We start from the raw sequence: 16,917 nt of genomic DNA, 5'->3' as shown, positions 1-16,917 counted from the left end.
GGATGGATGGATGATGGATGGATGGATGGATGGATGGACGGACGGATGGATGGACGGATGATGGATGGACGGACGGACGGATGGATGGATGGATGGACGGACGGACGGATGATGGATGGATAGATGGATGGATGGATGGACGGACGGACGGACGGACGGATGGATGGACCGATGGATGGATGGATGGATGGATGGATGGATGGATGGACGGATGATGGATGGATGGACGGACGGCCAGACGGATGGATGGAGAAACCTCTAGTTTCTACTCAGTTACTGCAGAGCAGCAGCTCAAACAAGTGTCTGACTTCAAAAAGAGGCTGAGCCAAGCTGAAACCAGGATTGTGTATTGACATGGCCTGTTTACAATGAGCCAAACGGAGCACTTTACATATCACAATCAGTGGTGATGGTTCACTGTTTAGAGGGTTTGTTGACTTGTTTTGTGCAAAAACCATGTTAAATGGGAGTCAGTTCTATTCTATCAGACAGACTTGTCTTCTGCCTTTTCTTCAAATCAGATTTCCTGCAGTGTTCCCATTGTACATGTCGTGTCAACGCTAGAACAATGTAATATGTAGCCCTAGTTTAACTGCCAATACTGATCAATTACAGAGTTTGTGTTGTTGCGTTTTACATCAGCCATGTGTTCCAGTGATGATCACAGGAAAATGTCTGTAAACATGATTCCACCAGGACAGAAAAACGAACTTTTCCCACTGACACATGGACCAGACGATGAGGGAATCATGAACTTCTCCTCCTAACTCGCAGCCTTTCACCGCTACACCGGCACTGCACAGGGCCTGATTAACAACCCGGTGGAGAGCCGGCATCGGGTGACACAGGGAGCGCCTCCAGGAAGCTCTGCTGAGAAGATAATATCTGAAAGCTTTAAAAGCATTTAGGCGTTTCTGTTTTTGAACACTGTCTGACAAAAAACCCATGACAGTAAGATAAAAATACCAGCCATGTGTCAGCTCAGCAGGTCTTGTGTCACCTCAGAGCAGAAAACACGCATCACAACACACTCTGTGGTCACTGCTGTTCCAGAGCTCTGAATATCAGCTCCTGTTCTGTGACAAACGCTTCGAATTGTTTCTTCAGCAACTCAGAAAAGTGCACAAACATAATTACTCTGGAAGAAGAATATTTAATTCTGACATTCTTTACTGTCAACAATCTGACAATTCAGATCAAATAAAATGAGAATGACATTTATTAAAACTGAATCTAAAAAGTTTGAAATTGCTTTCTGGGAGCTAAATGTAAATGTCAGACATACACGGCTCGAGAAATGAGGCAACTGTCAAACTGGCTTTTTGCCTTCAGCAGATGAATCAGAGTGACACTGACAGCTTGTCAATCGCACAGCAGCCTGACCTGCTCTGACTTTGACGGAGTGGAAACACGAGAGCAGCGAAAGAAGAGAGCGACAGCACCGGAGAATCAGGAACTGGTTGTGACGGGAGCTGTGTGAGCTCACTGGTTTGTAAACAAGCCGACACCTTTGTGGTCAGTGAGGATGCTCTGCTGTTGGATGGAAACCACACGACTGGTCCGGCGTGAAATAAAAAGTTCATATTTGGTCGACTTAGTGTCAGTTTAAAGACTCCAGGATGATGACGATGAGGCTGAGGCACAGCATACGAACCCTCCTGGCCGCCTCAGGCCGGGGCATCCGACCCACACTGCACCCGACTCCCTCTAACCTCACCGGGGGGAACTTTCTCTCATCCTCAGTCCACGAGCCGAGGGGGCAGTTTACAGGAGGAACTTCACAAATGATAAAACCCATTACAAGGGGATTAGTCATGAATATACGGAGGAAGGGGGGGTGAAGCGAACAAGGCTCTCGCTGTGACGTTAAAATATCTTTGCAAACCTCGTTACGATGTCGAAGCGTTTTGAGCGGAGAGCGTTTGGAGAAAAACAGGAAATGATTCAACGGCAGTAAGAGAGCGATAAATGTAATATCTACAGTAGTCAAAGTAAAGCCACAGCGGATACGAGGCGTAGCGTGTCCACACGGCACACACATCGTCCCTACAGAGTAAAAAACATACTCCTGAGGTGACATCAGAGCAGACGACCGTTCCACAACAGTACAGGAACATTACAGGAACATTGCTCTCTTTCAAATGCCATCACATTTTAAAGTTTTTTAACCTTCTGAACAAAAGCTGTTTCTGGCTGTCACATTTTCTCACACTATGGGCTAATGTGTGTGTATATATTTACATATATGCATACATTAGGGGTGTAATGATTCACCAATACGAACCAGAAATCGATTTTAACTTTAGCGATATGAATATATCGGTCGGCGCCTCTGGATCAATCTATATCTGCTGTGGAGGGTCGATGTCCGGCTGTAAAGCTATGAATCGTTTGATTGGAGCTGTGCTGCTAAATATGGCCGCTCCAGTCTCGCCAGACTCTCGCTGTGACGTATGACCAGAGGAACGTTTGCTTAACGTGCTAGCTAGCAGCAACAACACAACAGCACGGCCGACAGCACCAGTGGTCCAGCTATGATGTTTGCAGGAATGCTGGTAGAAAACTGTTAAACATGTTCATATCTAATATTTTACTGATTTCCAACTGACAGCTGCACGTTAAAGTTAAACTTTAAACTTCATACATTGAAACCTGCTGTTGTATTGAAGGTAATTTAGGTCTGATGTTGTCCCATAATGCAGGAAATCACTTTAATTTTTGGCCCAATCAGAGCGAATTAATGTTATTGATTGAATATTCTCTGTAATAAATATCATCAGAATAATCCATGTTCTAATCTGTTCTATCAGCTGCAGTACCAGCAGAGTAAATGGACCTGACAGCAGATCAGAGTCAAACATAAAAACATATTTATGTGATTTCTGCATCGTTGACTAAATACACGTCTGGTTCCCATGACAACAGGATACATACAGTGTGTGATGCTGTAGCTCCACGGCTTCATTCAGTGATATTAGTAACGCACAACTCAGAAGGTTTGCAGATAAAACACATTCCCTCAGCTGAGAATCTGTATCGCTCATAAATAATAGTCAGGAAACCATCTGGTTAAAGGGAGACGCTCTTTCAGCCGATTGAAATCTGAAACTCTGAAGATAAACTGCTTCTGATCAGGTTAGCTCCACAGCATCAGTTACCATGGAGATCTAGCTCCACAGCATCAGTTACCATGGAGATCTAGCTCCACAACATCAGTTACCATGGAGACCGAGCTCCACAGCATCAGTTACCACGGAGACCTAGCTCCACAGCATCAGTTTTCATGGAAATCGAGCTTCACAGCATCAGTTACCATGGAGATCTGGCTCCACAGCATCAGTTACCATGGCGATCTAGCTTCACAGCATCAGTTAGCATGGAGATCTAGCTCCACAGCATCAGTTACCATGGAGATACAGCTCCACAGCATCAGTTACCATGGAAATCTAGCAGGTAAAAAGAGAGCCACCTTCGTGACACTGAAAACTCTGGCTTTAGGCTCAACATACCTAGATAACCCACTGAACTCACGTCGTAGTTCAGCCCTCTGATAACTGCTGATAGTCACAACTTAACACAGACACAAACTACCCGTATAATAATGACACACAAAAGTAATTATTGTCTGACGAACAAAAACCACAATACAGAAGCACGCTGTGTTGTGTTGTGTTGTGTTGTGTTGTGATGTGTTGTGTTGTGTGTCAGTCTGTGTATTCAGAGCAGAACTTGAAGCTTAACTCTGGTTTGTTCACTGAAACACACACAGCAGCCTCCCACCACAACAACACACAGCACAGCATCAGTGTGGTTTGATAAACTGCTTGAGAACAAACTGAGGCCGCGTTGAATGTTGTCAGTTTGCAAAGTTTATGGACCGTAATGTACTGAGTGGGTTCATGTTAATATTAACAATAATATTGTTCTGACCTCATACGTTTCTCTTTATTTATTTTCACCACACAAATAGATTCAAGCTGCATCATATCACTATGTAGTGCATTAAAATGAACTGTTAGTGAATCGTATCGTGACCCATGTGTCTGGATTCATATCGGATCGCCTCTAAGGTAGAGATGCACACCCCTAGTATATACATGGTCAGGTATGGTTAAGTATATATGAAGTATAACTCCTTTATAACACCATAAACAAGAAAATAGATTAAATTAAAGCAAAAATTCTTTGACTATTCATTTTGCAAAACCACAAATACAACATTTGTGTGTTCACAGGCGCTAACGGTGCTGGGTAAAGATGTTATCGCCACATGCTTTAGATTTTACAGACGTACTGTGTTCAAAACACTGTCTCCTTTCTGCTCTGGGTAAATTCTGCCTGCAGTTCAGTAGAAAAGGCCCTGAAGCTTTGTCACGTCTAAGTGCAGCCCTGTGACAGACTGGTTACCTGTCCAGGTGTCCGCTGCCTTCACAGCTGAGTCACTCATGGCTTCATGGCTGTGATGACGAGCATGGACTTTTGTTTGTTATAGAATGCGTTAAGAAGAAACTCTTTAGGACCAAAAAGTGTAATTTTCTTGACTTTTTTTCTGATAACATTTCTTTCAAACCTGCGAGCAGATTTTAGGGTTTAGAGGGTTAATGTCAGTTCTGCCACATGATTGCTGTGTGAGTACGTTCTAGATCGACCAAGAGCTGAATCTGAAGAAGACTGTCTGAAGAATAAATTTGTGATACTAGTAGACTAATTGTTATTTTAGCTACAATAGAAAAAATGAAGACATTATTTAAATTTATTTTAAATTGGAAAGTCTCTGCACTAAGAATTAAAGCATGAGAAGGAGGAAAAAAGAGGAAAAGGGGAGAAAGGAAAAAAAATATTAATTATTATTATTATCTTTTTTTTTCTTCCCCCTTTTTTCTTCCTCTCTTTTCCTTTTATTATTATTATTATTTTTTGTATGCCTATTCTAGTGTGGTGCACTAGAATTCATGTGTTACGTGGTGCGTAAAAAACACGCTGTGACACAGGATGTACAGATGGCCTGGACCAGGAACCCCGACGTGTATCAATTACACAAAAAACAAAAAAACACTGGAGATAGACAACTGGACCTGGATGGGGAGGGTTTGGTTCGGCCTCCACTGCACTTATGATTTATTTAATTACTTATTAAAGTGTTTGTTTTTCTCCCCACTTCTTCTTCCTTCGTTTGATTTAATTAACATTCCTGTGATTACAGCTTTTGTTGCTGTTATTATGTTATTGCTGTCTCTCTCATTTATGTGCATATATATAATTTTTTTCTTTTCTTCTGATAACTGTTAATATTATTTATATGTAGCTGTTTTGTTCTTGAAAAAAATTAAGTAAAAAAGAATTAAAGCCTGACAGAGACCTTTTTTTTTTTTTTACTGTTTTTTTTTTTCTTTTATCATACGTTGGTTTATTTTTAGTTGTTTTTTTTTTATGACAACAACATACAGTAATGCACAATGTTTTTACGCACCAAAAGTAAGTCTGGCCACATTTAAAAATAACACAATGAATGGGTTATATTTCACATGGACTTAACATCATTATCTTACAAAGTGCAGTAAACAGAGAGACGCTTAACTCAAACTAATATTTGTCATTAAAACCGTACACATTGGTTTAGATACAGTTTTTTTCCCCCATGCTAGCTGGCTGGCAGGTACGTTGCTCCAGCATTTTGGACACCTGGTCACAGCTCTTGTGTAGATTCAGTGTGTTCAGTGTGTGTTCAGTGTTCCTGTGTCAGTGTCTTTAGTCTCTTCATCCCTGACTGACTCCATGATGGGTCGATATGCTGCACGAACCTGGACCTGAACAATCAGACAGCTCACGGTGTGGTGACCTTGTTTGATGGACAAGTTTAAAGTGGCTAAAACATTTGCACAATGCTGTATGTTTGGTGTTTTTTTTTTAAATTACATACAACATGAATACACATCATTTGGATAAAGATGTCTTTTTTTACAGTTGAAAATAAACTTTTCAGTGGATTTTACTACAAATCATGTCACCTTCATTAGCTGATATACAGCAGCAGGATATAGCATCACCAAATCATCAACAAGAAGCTGTGAACTAGAGCCAATGTGATGTAGTGGATGTCACTTTTAAAAAACATGGCAGCTTTGTCCTGTACTCTGTGACAGACCAGGTGTATCTCTGGCAGGCATTCTTCATGTATTTGTTCCACTTCTAACATGTGTTCTGCGACCACTGAAACGAGCTAATGTGTTCAGGTTACGGGAGCGAGGAAGCCACCGGCAGGTCACGGTGTCAGCTGGCGCACAGATTACTCGCAGTATTGTTTTTAATCCCGCACAGATTCATATGGAAAAATAATAGCAGAGGGACAGAAATGTCACTAATCCATTTCTAATCCCTCATCACGGTGCGGCTTTCACTCAAATTATCACAACAGTCGAGATGCGCTGGAAGCAGACGCGAATACTGGATCAATGCCTCGAACGCACAACAGGAGCAGCGATTACACAACAGTGACAGAGGGGCCACGCAACAACTCAACAGCTCCTAACTACAGCGTACTCATAGCTTCTACAGCAACACACATCAGTGGCATGTGAGAGGAGCATCGTACTTATGGACACACACTTGCACAACTCGGATGGCGTGCACTTGTCGTCCATCAGTTCTGGGGTCAGTGAGTCAAACTAAGAAAGCTGAAGCAGAAGGAGGTTCAGTATTTGAGGCAGGACGTGTTAAAGAAGGCTTGTCCAAAAGGAGAAAATAAAGTCCGGTTGAAGGGATTGTTTGTGGCCTACCTCACCATTGTGGTTGCAGCCTGCACAGCTCTTTGCTTCAGCGGCTCAGATCTCAGTAATCCAGCAACTGGGCACCGTTACACAAGGGAGGGCGATACGGAGATGGGAGGGTAAAAGTGTTACTGGGTTAGACGGAGTGAGACAGAGACACAGAGGGGAATGACAGGAGTGTAAGAGTGTTAGAGAGAGCCAGTGTGCGGGAGGCCGAGGCAGCGAGGGGGCGGGGGCCTTTAATCTGGGATTTGGATGAGCGTGAGCAGGCCTGATACCAGCACCCGGCGCGCTATCAGCCGCCCCCCGCCTTCCTTCCTTTCCCACTCAGACGATGTGACAGCCGCTGGCAGCCTGGACCGGCCGCCCTCTGGCCTCCCCTTCAGCCTCACCTCCTCTCCTGGTTCTGAGAGGTCTCGAATGCCTTCCAGAGCCCTCCATGTGATCCTAACAGAGCCCTCTCTGGCCGTCAGCCAGGCCAGGACGGGCCAGAACAGGGTTGCTGTTTCTCCGAGAGCTACAGGATCCTTACTATCTTGTCGGAGGCTAAATACACCAGCTGTGTTGCCTGTGCCTGGAGATTACACGTGGCGTAGTTACACCAGATCATAGTTAGCCCGCGCCAAGCTAAACCCCCCAATCCAGCCAATTCAGCAGTACGCCATTAGGCTATTAATTTTGAAAGGCTGCGTTAGGGAGCTTTGCAAATGAGTTAGAAAATAAAAGCACAGAAGAAAAAGCCTGGCAAGGATTTCATTGTAGTTCAGCTCCCAATTATCTCACAGTAACCTTCAGATTTTACTCCTCCTCAGAGGACCAGCACAGTTTGATTTTATCCACTTTTAAACTTTACATGGTTCCATTTTTCATTCCTGTCCTTGTTAATATTTATTTATTAATCTGAGAAGAAGTGGAGTAACAGCGTCTCTTCATTATTCATATTACAATCACTTAGAGTTCATAAGTACACACCTACAGGCTGAATATAAAAACTAAAAGCCTGCAGCCACACCAGCGGCTCTGTGAGGTTCTAATCATCACCGTGAAGGCCAGTTTAAAGTGCAACCGGACGACAGCGGTACAACGTAAAGTCAGGGGGACACCGAAGCTCCTGTGGCTCGACCAGACGTGAGCATGTGGACCACGTGTCCCAGTCTGGCCGGTGGACAGACCGATTACTAAACGAACCAAACTTCCTGAAGGCCGCACCAACGCGCTAACAAATAAGAAGTTATGAATATTAACTACAACGCCTTAAGCTGTTTTTGCATCCAACACGTACTACTAAGGTTCTAACAACAGAACAAACCTGTAAAGCACAACAACATCCAAAATGTTTAGGCACGACCACAGCTTCTGGTTTTAGCTTTTAACAGAGAGATTCGAAAATACAGAACAATGGAGCTTTCTGAAATCACACGAATGACTGAAATTAAACATGCTCAGTGTGGTAAAGCAATGTCACATTACAGCATCTCTGGATAAGGTTCAGTCACCCTTGGCTGCTTTCTGGAAGCACCCACAATGCAAAGCTGCTTCATTTGTCTCACAAGCTCCTCGTACGGCTTTTCTTCTAATATCCACCCATCCATGGAAAGTTCCTCACAGCTCTAACTCAGACTGAATGTCTCGGTAATCTGCATGAAGGCACGGTTTTTGTTGTACAGTTTGATTCCAGCATTGTCCTTTTCGTATAAGGCAGAACAAACAAGACATTTTTATTTCCCTGAAATGTCACTGATGTAATCCTGGCTGAGTGAGGTTCTCGGTAGGTTTTCTGGGAAGCCTTGCGAAGAGCAAGATGAAATGCCTCTTTTTTCGTTGTGTTTAGTCATTAACTGTTCGACCATTACTCACCAAGAAGTGGGTGTAGAAACAAACCTAGCTGGAACCACCAAAATGTAAAGACTGGAGCTGCTTATTCGCTTGTAAATAATCAAATGTCACGCAGCTGCAATAAACACTGAGCTGCCGGTAACCATCGCATGTTGTTGGGTTGGTTTGATTTGAGCCCACCAGGCTTGTTCTGGAGACCAGTTCATTAAAAAAAGACTAAAGAAAGCACAATGAAAGGCAAAGATCTTGTTTTGTTTACACATAAAGTACTACAGTTAGGTGTTAAAATACTACATAATCACATTCAAAGGTTATTATAGTGCAATCCCATCATGGTTATTATCGCCAAAGTTATGTACACTCTTAATTTAACTGAGAAGATCTGCCTGTAGGGGCTGCACGGTGGCTCGGTGGTTAGCACCGTTGCCTCACAGCTAGAACAGGGGGTGTCCAATCCTGGTCCTTGAGGGCCACAGTCCTGCATGTTTTAGATGTTTCCTTCTTCCAACACACCTGATTCAAATGATCAGGATCGTTTTCAGGCTTCTGCAGAGCTTCATGATGAGCTGATCATTTGAATCAGGTGTGTTGGAAGAAGGAAACATCTGAAACATGCAGGACTGTGATCCTCAAGGACCAGGATTGGACACCTCTGAGCTAGAAGGTCGCCAGTTCACATCCCGGTGAGAACACCCAGGATCTTTCTACGTGAAGTCCCCATGTTCTCCCCGTGGGTTCTTCCCAGGTTCTCCGGCTTCCTCCCAAAGGTGCAGAGATAATGGATGGATAGATCTGTCTGTAGGACTGCACCTGTGAGTAACTGTCAGCTCTGAGAAGTCTTTAAAGCAGCTGAACAGCATGCCCTCACCATCCAACCTTGTCCCTGTTCTCTACCTCCCTTTCATCCTCAGATCATGACTGCGGGAGCGGCGCAGGGCTTTCCAAGAATAGGATTCCTTTTGACAGCCACCAGGCGCCCCGTTTCCCTGCATCTGGCCTTGGGCAGCGAGGAGAAGACAGACAGCGACAAGGCAAAGAGAATAAGACTTCAAAAAAGGCTGGTTTTTATCTGACGAGATGTCGGCGGGGAGGAGGAGAATCAACTGGATGTACTGTGGGAGAGACAGAGGCAGCTGGGAGCTGCAGGTCAGGCCTTGGGCTGGTTGAGGGGAAGCAGGCCCAGCGTGCATCCAGCCACCGCTCTATCCGCTTACATAATGTCTCAAGTTCAATATAGCAGCGCGCGGCTATTTAAAGCCCGCCTGTCTGGGTCCGCTGACAAAAAGGTGGTATACTTAGTAGGCACAGCGCAGCATGAAAGCCTCTGCTGGGGCTATATTGGTCACAGACAGGCCTGAGGTGTGGATGTTGGTAATGCTGCAGTTATTTTTAGCCCTGCTGATGATCTGGGGTATTTACATGAGGTAACACCACCCCCCCACCCTCCTCACTAGCACCAGGCTCAGTTTACAGAATAACTAACCGAGGCAAACACTTAAACATACGTGACCTGCCAGAAGCCAACTGATCTGATTACAGAAATGCTTGTGGTGATTTGACAAAAAAAAGTCAAAGCTTTCCAGGTAATTAGGTAATTTTTTATTCAGCTTATAGCACAGGGCACGGGGAGTCTGTGAGTGTTTACCGAGAGTAAACAGGACTTGTGAAACAGTGACTAAAACACGGCTTTGGGCATTATCAGTTAATCAATAACTCGTGTTGTGCACAGACACATCCAGTCTTCCTTTTTTTTTTAAACAGACAATATGGGAATTAAAGTTTCAGAACTGATTATAGGACGTAAACACTACAGCCCCGACTTCTTGCTCTGGATGACAAATATGAAGAAAAAAAGCCAGTTGACAGATGGTGTGAACTAGAAACCGTTTTGCCCCACACAGCACTATGGCTCCACTCATAACGACGCATTTTAAACTGGGATTAAATAACGTGGATTGGCAGAAACACAACGTATTTAGCATTAAACAACAAGACAACAGGAGGGGTTTTACGGTTTACAAGCGACGAGACGTGGTTCACTTGTTCCATCCACAGGAAAATGTGACTGATCACAGCTTTGTCATTTAACCGCGGTGAGACTTATCCGGGATTTTCTGCTTTTTGTTTTACTGCGCAAAACGAAAACTCTCAGTTTTGAAAGCTCGCTGTTTTTTTTTTACAGCAGAACGTGGAGATGTAACCGCAATGGAAAGAATCAGCAACACGCTTTTAACCAAAGCACATCTTCCTGAGATGAACCCGCCAGTTTGCAAAGGCATCAACCAGAGAGGAGGTAGAAGGCTGATGTTAGTTTGGTTCCTCTTGTCCAGTGTAGGTCAGTGGTACACTCCATTACAGATGTGCATTCAGACAGCTGCACAAGTCTGTCGTTGTTGTTGTGCTACTTTCTAGGAGGAAAATGAGCATTTTATGTGTTCTGCTGACAAATCTAATCTAAACAAGCCATTTTGGTTTCATGCCGACTTGGCGTCCAGAGATGTGAGCATGTGTTCACCCTCTGACGACAACATCTGCATCGCTCTGACCCCAACAGACCCTCGCTGCACACTTCCGGATGCAGAAACGAGAAAACTAGAGACAGAAGAAGCAACCACTTCTACTGAATCGTATTCAGCGTGACTTTTACTAAAGTCAGAAATCTACAGAGAAGGTCCAGAAACCAGCAGCAGTGGCTTTATTAACCTGATAACAACACAGCTCAGACACATGGATCACTTAGTCTGACGAATGCATTTCTAAGTCAAACCTTGAACACATAAAAAGCATTTTCTTTTCTATTTTTTGCAAACTATTACTCAGCATGTTTCCCTGCAGCGGGCATGTGGATAGAAACAGTCGTGTTTTGTGTCTTAAACTCTCTCTGCATTGCTTTGTGTCTGAATAAATGAATAAAATGCAAAACATGCATCTGGGAAGAAAAAAATAAAAAAATGAAAGAAAAAAGCTGTAACAGTGGGCTCAGCGCACTCCTGGAAATGTTGGCAGTACTATCTTATCCCCCACATGGGCTGTTGTTTTCCTGTCGGCTTATCGAGAAAACTGACTCACTGTTCTCAGCTGGTCCAATGAGTTTCAGTGACAGACGAGGTCTGTTCCATCAACAAAGGGGGAGGGGGGTGCTTTCCAATAGTGGAAAGTTTGTAGGACTAGAACAGAATCAACTGGCAAAATAAAAAATGGAAGAGCAGCGCAAAGCGATTCAGTTCTCCCTCCGATGTTCACTCGCTGACGGTACAACGAGGGACGCTGCAAACGGTTCCTTTATGACTTAACTGCCACAAATCTGCTCTACAAAAGACAACAACTAGAAAACAGGCAGAAACTCCAGCCGTGCCCGACATTACGATGAACTGAGATCCTTCCTGAAACGGGGCGGCAGACTGATACGATCATCAGCAGCAGCAGAGGAGGTCTGTCGGATCAGAACGGCTCACATTGTGGTATTGTTCCCCTGTGGTATTCAGCTCAGGAAGTACAGGCTGAGCCGCAGAGCAACAGTCATACATGTCTCGACCGAGCGACAAGCCGTGGAAACAACTGGCTGACATGAAAACAACTTTCAAACCGAGTCTCAGTGTTTCCCCCGACGCCGGTCCGAGCCGGTCGGTGCCGTTGGCCCACGAGGCCTCCGATCAGCTCACGAGCACAAACACCTGAAGAATAAATCAGCTTAAAACAGGATTCTTGGGATAAAGTGAGAAATTATGGCTTGTTTTTATGGTTTACTGTTCTTATCAGGTGTGGAAACATTTATTTATAATTTATTATGATGCTGTGGTGGCAACAGAAATCCAATTTAATCTGAACCACATCACTGGAAATTAAAGCAACATGAGTTGAAGTTTCAGGTATTTGACTAACGCTTATATTTGTCAACTTGATGCTGGTTCAACTCTACTGGGTTATGTGTGTGTGCAGCTTGTTCTGGTTAATCAAATAAAAATGGGTGACCAGCAAACTGGAAAGCCTCCCTAACATGTTTCCAATAGATAAATAAACAGATGCTGCTGCAAGTTTACAAGTATTTAGATTTTACTGGATAGCTGATGCAGAGCTAAGCTATACAGTATAAAATGTACACACCACAGAGCTGCATCTCTGCAACACTTAGCAGCTCAGCAATGCAGCGGACAATGATTATGGAAATGTTTAGCGCTATTAAAGCTGCAGAAAAACAAAAAAAGAATTTCAGCACAGATATGATATGAGCAATAGCCACATGGCAGGAAGTGCAGCAGCTCGACTCCAACAGCTTGTTTTCTGCTCGATACAAACAGAAAGCTCTGATGGTTGTCACCGTCCACAAACTAAACAGAAGGCTCCACACGTGAAGGAAACACTGATGAGTTGGCAGCAAAACAACAACATTAGCTTTAAGGCTGAACAACATCATCATGATTTTGGCTCTTGCAACTAAACGATCAGCTGATTAAAACGCTCCAGAAAACAGCCCCGGTAGATAAGATCTCCTGGTTTAAGGTCAACCTGACATCAGAACTCCTTACTTCGACATCTTCTCAGTCATGTTTGGTCGTCTTTTAGCCTGCATGTGAGTTATTTGGGGAAAAGCTGCACATTTTAGTGTCTGCCTATAAGCTTGTTTGGGTACAATATTATTTCCTCCAAAAAGTGTACGACATCCAGGTGAAGAAGATTACTTTAAGTCTTATTTTACTGCAAATTTGTACATTCGCTGAAATGTAACATAAAAGTTAAGTCGTTCTCTGTCCCTCATTCAAAGACACTAGATCGTCTACAAAACCAGTAAACAATCAAACGCTGATTATCATCCTGGCCAGTCCCCGTCAGTCGTACGGGAACATCTCCGCCACAGGAAGGAGGATGTTGACCAGAAACATACACGTCAGCACCTGTTGCCCCCTTTACAGGCAACACGACCGACTTGTCTTCAAATCGGATCCACAAAGCTCCGCATGTGAATGTCACATCTGAAGGATACCCAACTCATGACTCTTTGTTCTGTCCAAGGACACAAACACGCCTTTGAACCTGCACAGCATCACTTCACTTTTCCACCCATATAGACTGTTTGTGTTGACTGTAAACTCAGGGACTGCTAATGCTGCATTTTCTTGAGTCCACAACATCCACAGCGGTCATGAGTGGAGCTGATGGCTGGAGTCAACGCTTCGGAGGTCACCTTGCTCAGAAAATGTTAGCTTGAAAGAAGCACTTGTGTTTAAATAGCTCCATTTTTCTGCACTACACAACTCACAATATTTATTTCTCCTTTTCTTTTTAACATATACACACAAGAGGTTATACTAGCTGACTAAGTCCAGCCTCCTGTAGCTCCTCACCCATCAAGCCCTGAGCCAGGCTCTGTTGTTAAACGCTGGTTTTTCAGGGATTTTCCTAAAGTGAAGGAAAGGATTATAATCCTCTATGTAAGGGTTTACATTCACCAGAGGCTCATGTGCAGTGGGACTGTGAAGGAGACCACAGGCTGTAGGTTAGAAACATCTGAACCTTCAGGATAAAATCTGATTCATCAATAAATGTATGAGCTGATTAGTCAGCGTGATCGATGGTGTTGACCCTCACAGTGTGGCAGCATCACTACATTTAGTCAACGCATGTTTATTAACAACTATGTTTCCCCCGTGAGCCCAGTGAGGATTAGACGGTGTATAGATAATGGATGGATGGATGTTCTGTTTTGGGCCAGTCACTGTCGGCTGCAGTTGTACAGACGATGGAAGCAGAGACCACTTTAATTTAATGTAGAAGTTTCCAAAGAATACAGGAGGGTTTCAGATCATGGTGGAGCAAAGCGGTGGTACGTAGACACTAACCCTTTACATCTCTACATCCTGCTCTCTGTGCCAACACACACTCCATTTAAATACAGTTCCCAGTTCTGTTCACACATGTTCTGCTTCTGTTGTTAGACGAGTCAGTGACTGAAATGTGCTCATCGTGGCTGCATGTTAAGCAGCCGTCACTGGAAAGCTGCTGAAAGTTTATCACTGAGAGGCTCTGACAGGCTCACCAACACCAGCACCGCCTCACCAACACCAGCACCGGCTCACCAACACCAGCACCGGCTCACCAACGGCTCACCAACACCAGCACCGGCTCACCAACACACCTGCTGTGCATTCACATGGATGTTTTTAAATCAAACTCAAAGTTAAAGTCAGAGATGATTCAACAAAAAGGAGAAAAGCTGCTGGTCTGGATGCTCCCAGACTGCTCACAGCTTTCTGGGAACTTGGGTTTCTGTTGGAGTTAAGAAATAAGCTTTTAAATGTATGGTGGAGTTTTCCACTTGAACAGTTTTGCACTGTACATATAATATATATAAAAACAGTACATAAATATAATATTTTTATTTTTCTGGTTGTGAATAATTAGTTTAAAGGTTAAAATAGTGAACAAATTAATTTACAGAGCAGCAGTCCTTACTGGTTCCCCTACAGAACAGAATCCAAACACCAACGTTGACATTTAAAGACTTTTAGAAATAAAAACCCAGCATCAGAACCACAGACATGGTACCAGCACCAGCACCAGCAGCAGGTACCACACTTTAACCAGGTTCTGGTCCTGTCCCAGCTTTCGGGCTCGTGGTGCCACACAGCTGAGTGCCAGCCCACGATCACAAACCACAGACACTACGGATCTTTCTTTGGACAGAATCTGAACTATGAGCTGCTGCAGGGGGTCCGCAGCGCAAAAACTAAAGTTGCGGCGCCGCTGCGGTCTGGTCCGCGGATCAGCTCGCGGCCGCTCGGCGGCGAAACGGGACCGACGGACGGGAAAACAAAGTCCACTGTACCTGCGAGATGTCATAGCAGTCTCTGGGAGCTGTCAAGTGTCCTCAAACGTTCCCTGCTGCCTCTGCCGAGTCTCTGAGCGGACCGAGTCCGTTCAACCTGCGCGTAAAGCTGAGGCATTGACTCACGCTACTTCCGCTCAGCTCCTTCAAAACAAAGCTCCTGTTCACCGACTGGATCCGCAGCAGGAGGATTTCTGTGTTGGAGCTTAACGGCCAGCTGTCCCACTGTTATTTTATATATTGTATTTTTGTGATTATTTTGTTATTTATCCTATTTATATTTCCTACACGTGCTTTTATTTTGTAGTAACTATCTATTTACTTGTCAAAGTGTGTCTTCCTGTGTCTGAGGGTTGTGGGGATCTTGACACATCAGGCAGTCTTCAGTATGATAGCAGAACTGTAATATGATAAATTAGTGGGAAAAACAAGCGTCTACATGTTCAGAAGCAGCTTTCATCCTCCTCTATCTTACAACACAAGTTATTTCTGAAAGTATTTCATCATATTTGATGTTTTTTTTTTTTAGATTGTTTCTGTAAAGCTTTACTGTCCTGTGACATTAAAATGGAGCTTGTCTTTAGGTTGGACTCTTTACTTCAATTAAAAAACACAAAAGCATTTGACTGTTCAGGAAATTATCTCTTCTTGCAGATTGTTCAGCGACATTGTGAGTGAAACAGATCTGCCATTATCAGTGAAATAGTTCCTTGTTTCTCCATCTGCTATATCATGTTATCTTTTGAAGGATGATTAAAATGGCAGGTAGCTAGATTCAGGGCGACTTTTCAAATCAGAGTTATTCTTACTTTTGTGGGGAAGAAAACAAACTGAAAACCTGAGATCCAGGGAACAATAAGTTTTCCTTTTGGTGAAACTACAAGAAAACATGAAATAATCAGGGACCAGCTCCCATCAGGCTGTGGACCGGTTGTTGTTGATGTCAGCAGCAGACGGCAGGTTTTGCTCTGATTCTTAGTTATTATCATTATTAGTTATTTATTTGGGGTGCTGTTGAACTTAGTGGGAGAACTCTTTCTCCACAGCAGCACCTGAATGTCGTCTCCTGGATTATTCAAGTCAGCTACATCACTGTTACAGTAGATTTATTAAAACAACATCTTTACATGATGATACTCGGTGTGGGATGTTAGAGCAGAACATGGGCTGAGCAGAGAAAGAAAGTGACCATTTTACAAGCTTCACAAGCCTCTAATGTAGCCTGAAGGCCACTGAGCAACCTGCAGTACATCACTGTTTCTTATAATTAAAATTAAAAACAGGGTCCTACTGATAAACACAAATGTGACGACTCAACTGGTAATTAATTCCTGAGCTAGACATGTTGTTTGCTGCTGTCCATCACTGCAACATGTTCTTCTGCTAAAAATAAAGTAAAAGTGCCTGATATCACAGGAACGTGGCCTTGTACAGGCTGGTAGAGCTGACGGCTGAGTCTTAACATGAATGCACCTATTTTTGTCATTGATT

The 16,917-nt window shown here is 43.7% G+C and overlaps 1 protein-coding gene across 4 annotated transcripts in view; it reads right to left on the bottom strand.

Annotated features, from left to right (window-relative positions):
• The window catches only part of ptpn11b (protein tyrosine phosphatase non-receptor type 11b), a 51,305-nt gene extending 35,771 nt beyond the window's left edge, over window positions 1-15,534 (bottom strand). For all 4 annotated transcript variants that reach the window (XM_008282563.1, XM_008282561.1, XM_008282564.1 and 1 more), the window contains exon 1: window positions 15,427-15,534. In XM_008282563.1, coding sequence (XP_008280785.1) covers window positions 15,427-15,440 — 14 coding nt within the window. In that variant the 5' untranslated portion in view covers window positions 15,441-15,534. The remainder of the gene's footprint in view (window positions 1-15,426) is intronic.
• Window positions 15,535-16,917: the final 1,383 nt, after the last annotated feature.

This window comes from Stegastes partitus, unplaced genomic scaffold, assembly GCF_000690725.1.
Source record: "Stegastes partitus isolate 25-593 unplaced genomic scaffold, Stegastes_partitus-1.0.2 Scaffold276, whole genome shotgun sequence".
Classification (NCBI taxonomy): Eukaryota; Metazoa; Chordata; class Actinopteri; family Pomacentridae; genus Stegastes; species Stegastes partitus.
Note: the sequence above shows the minus strand (reverse complement) of the source record. Positions and strands in the feature narration are given on the sequence as shown.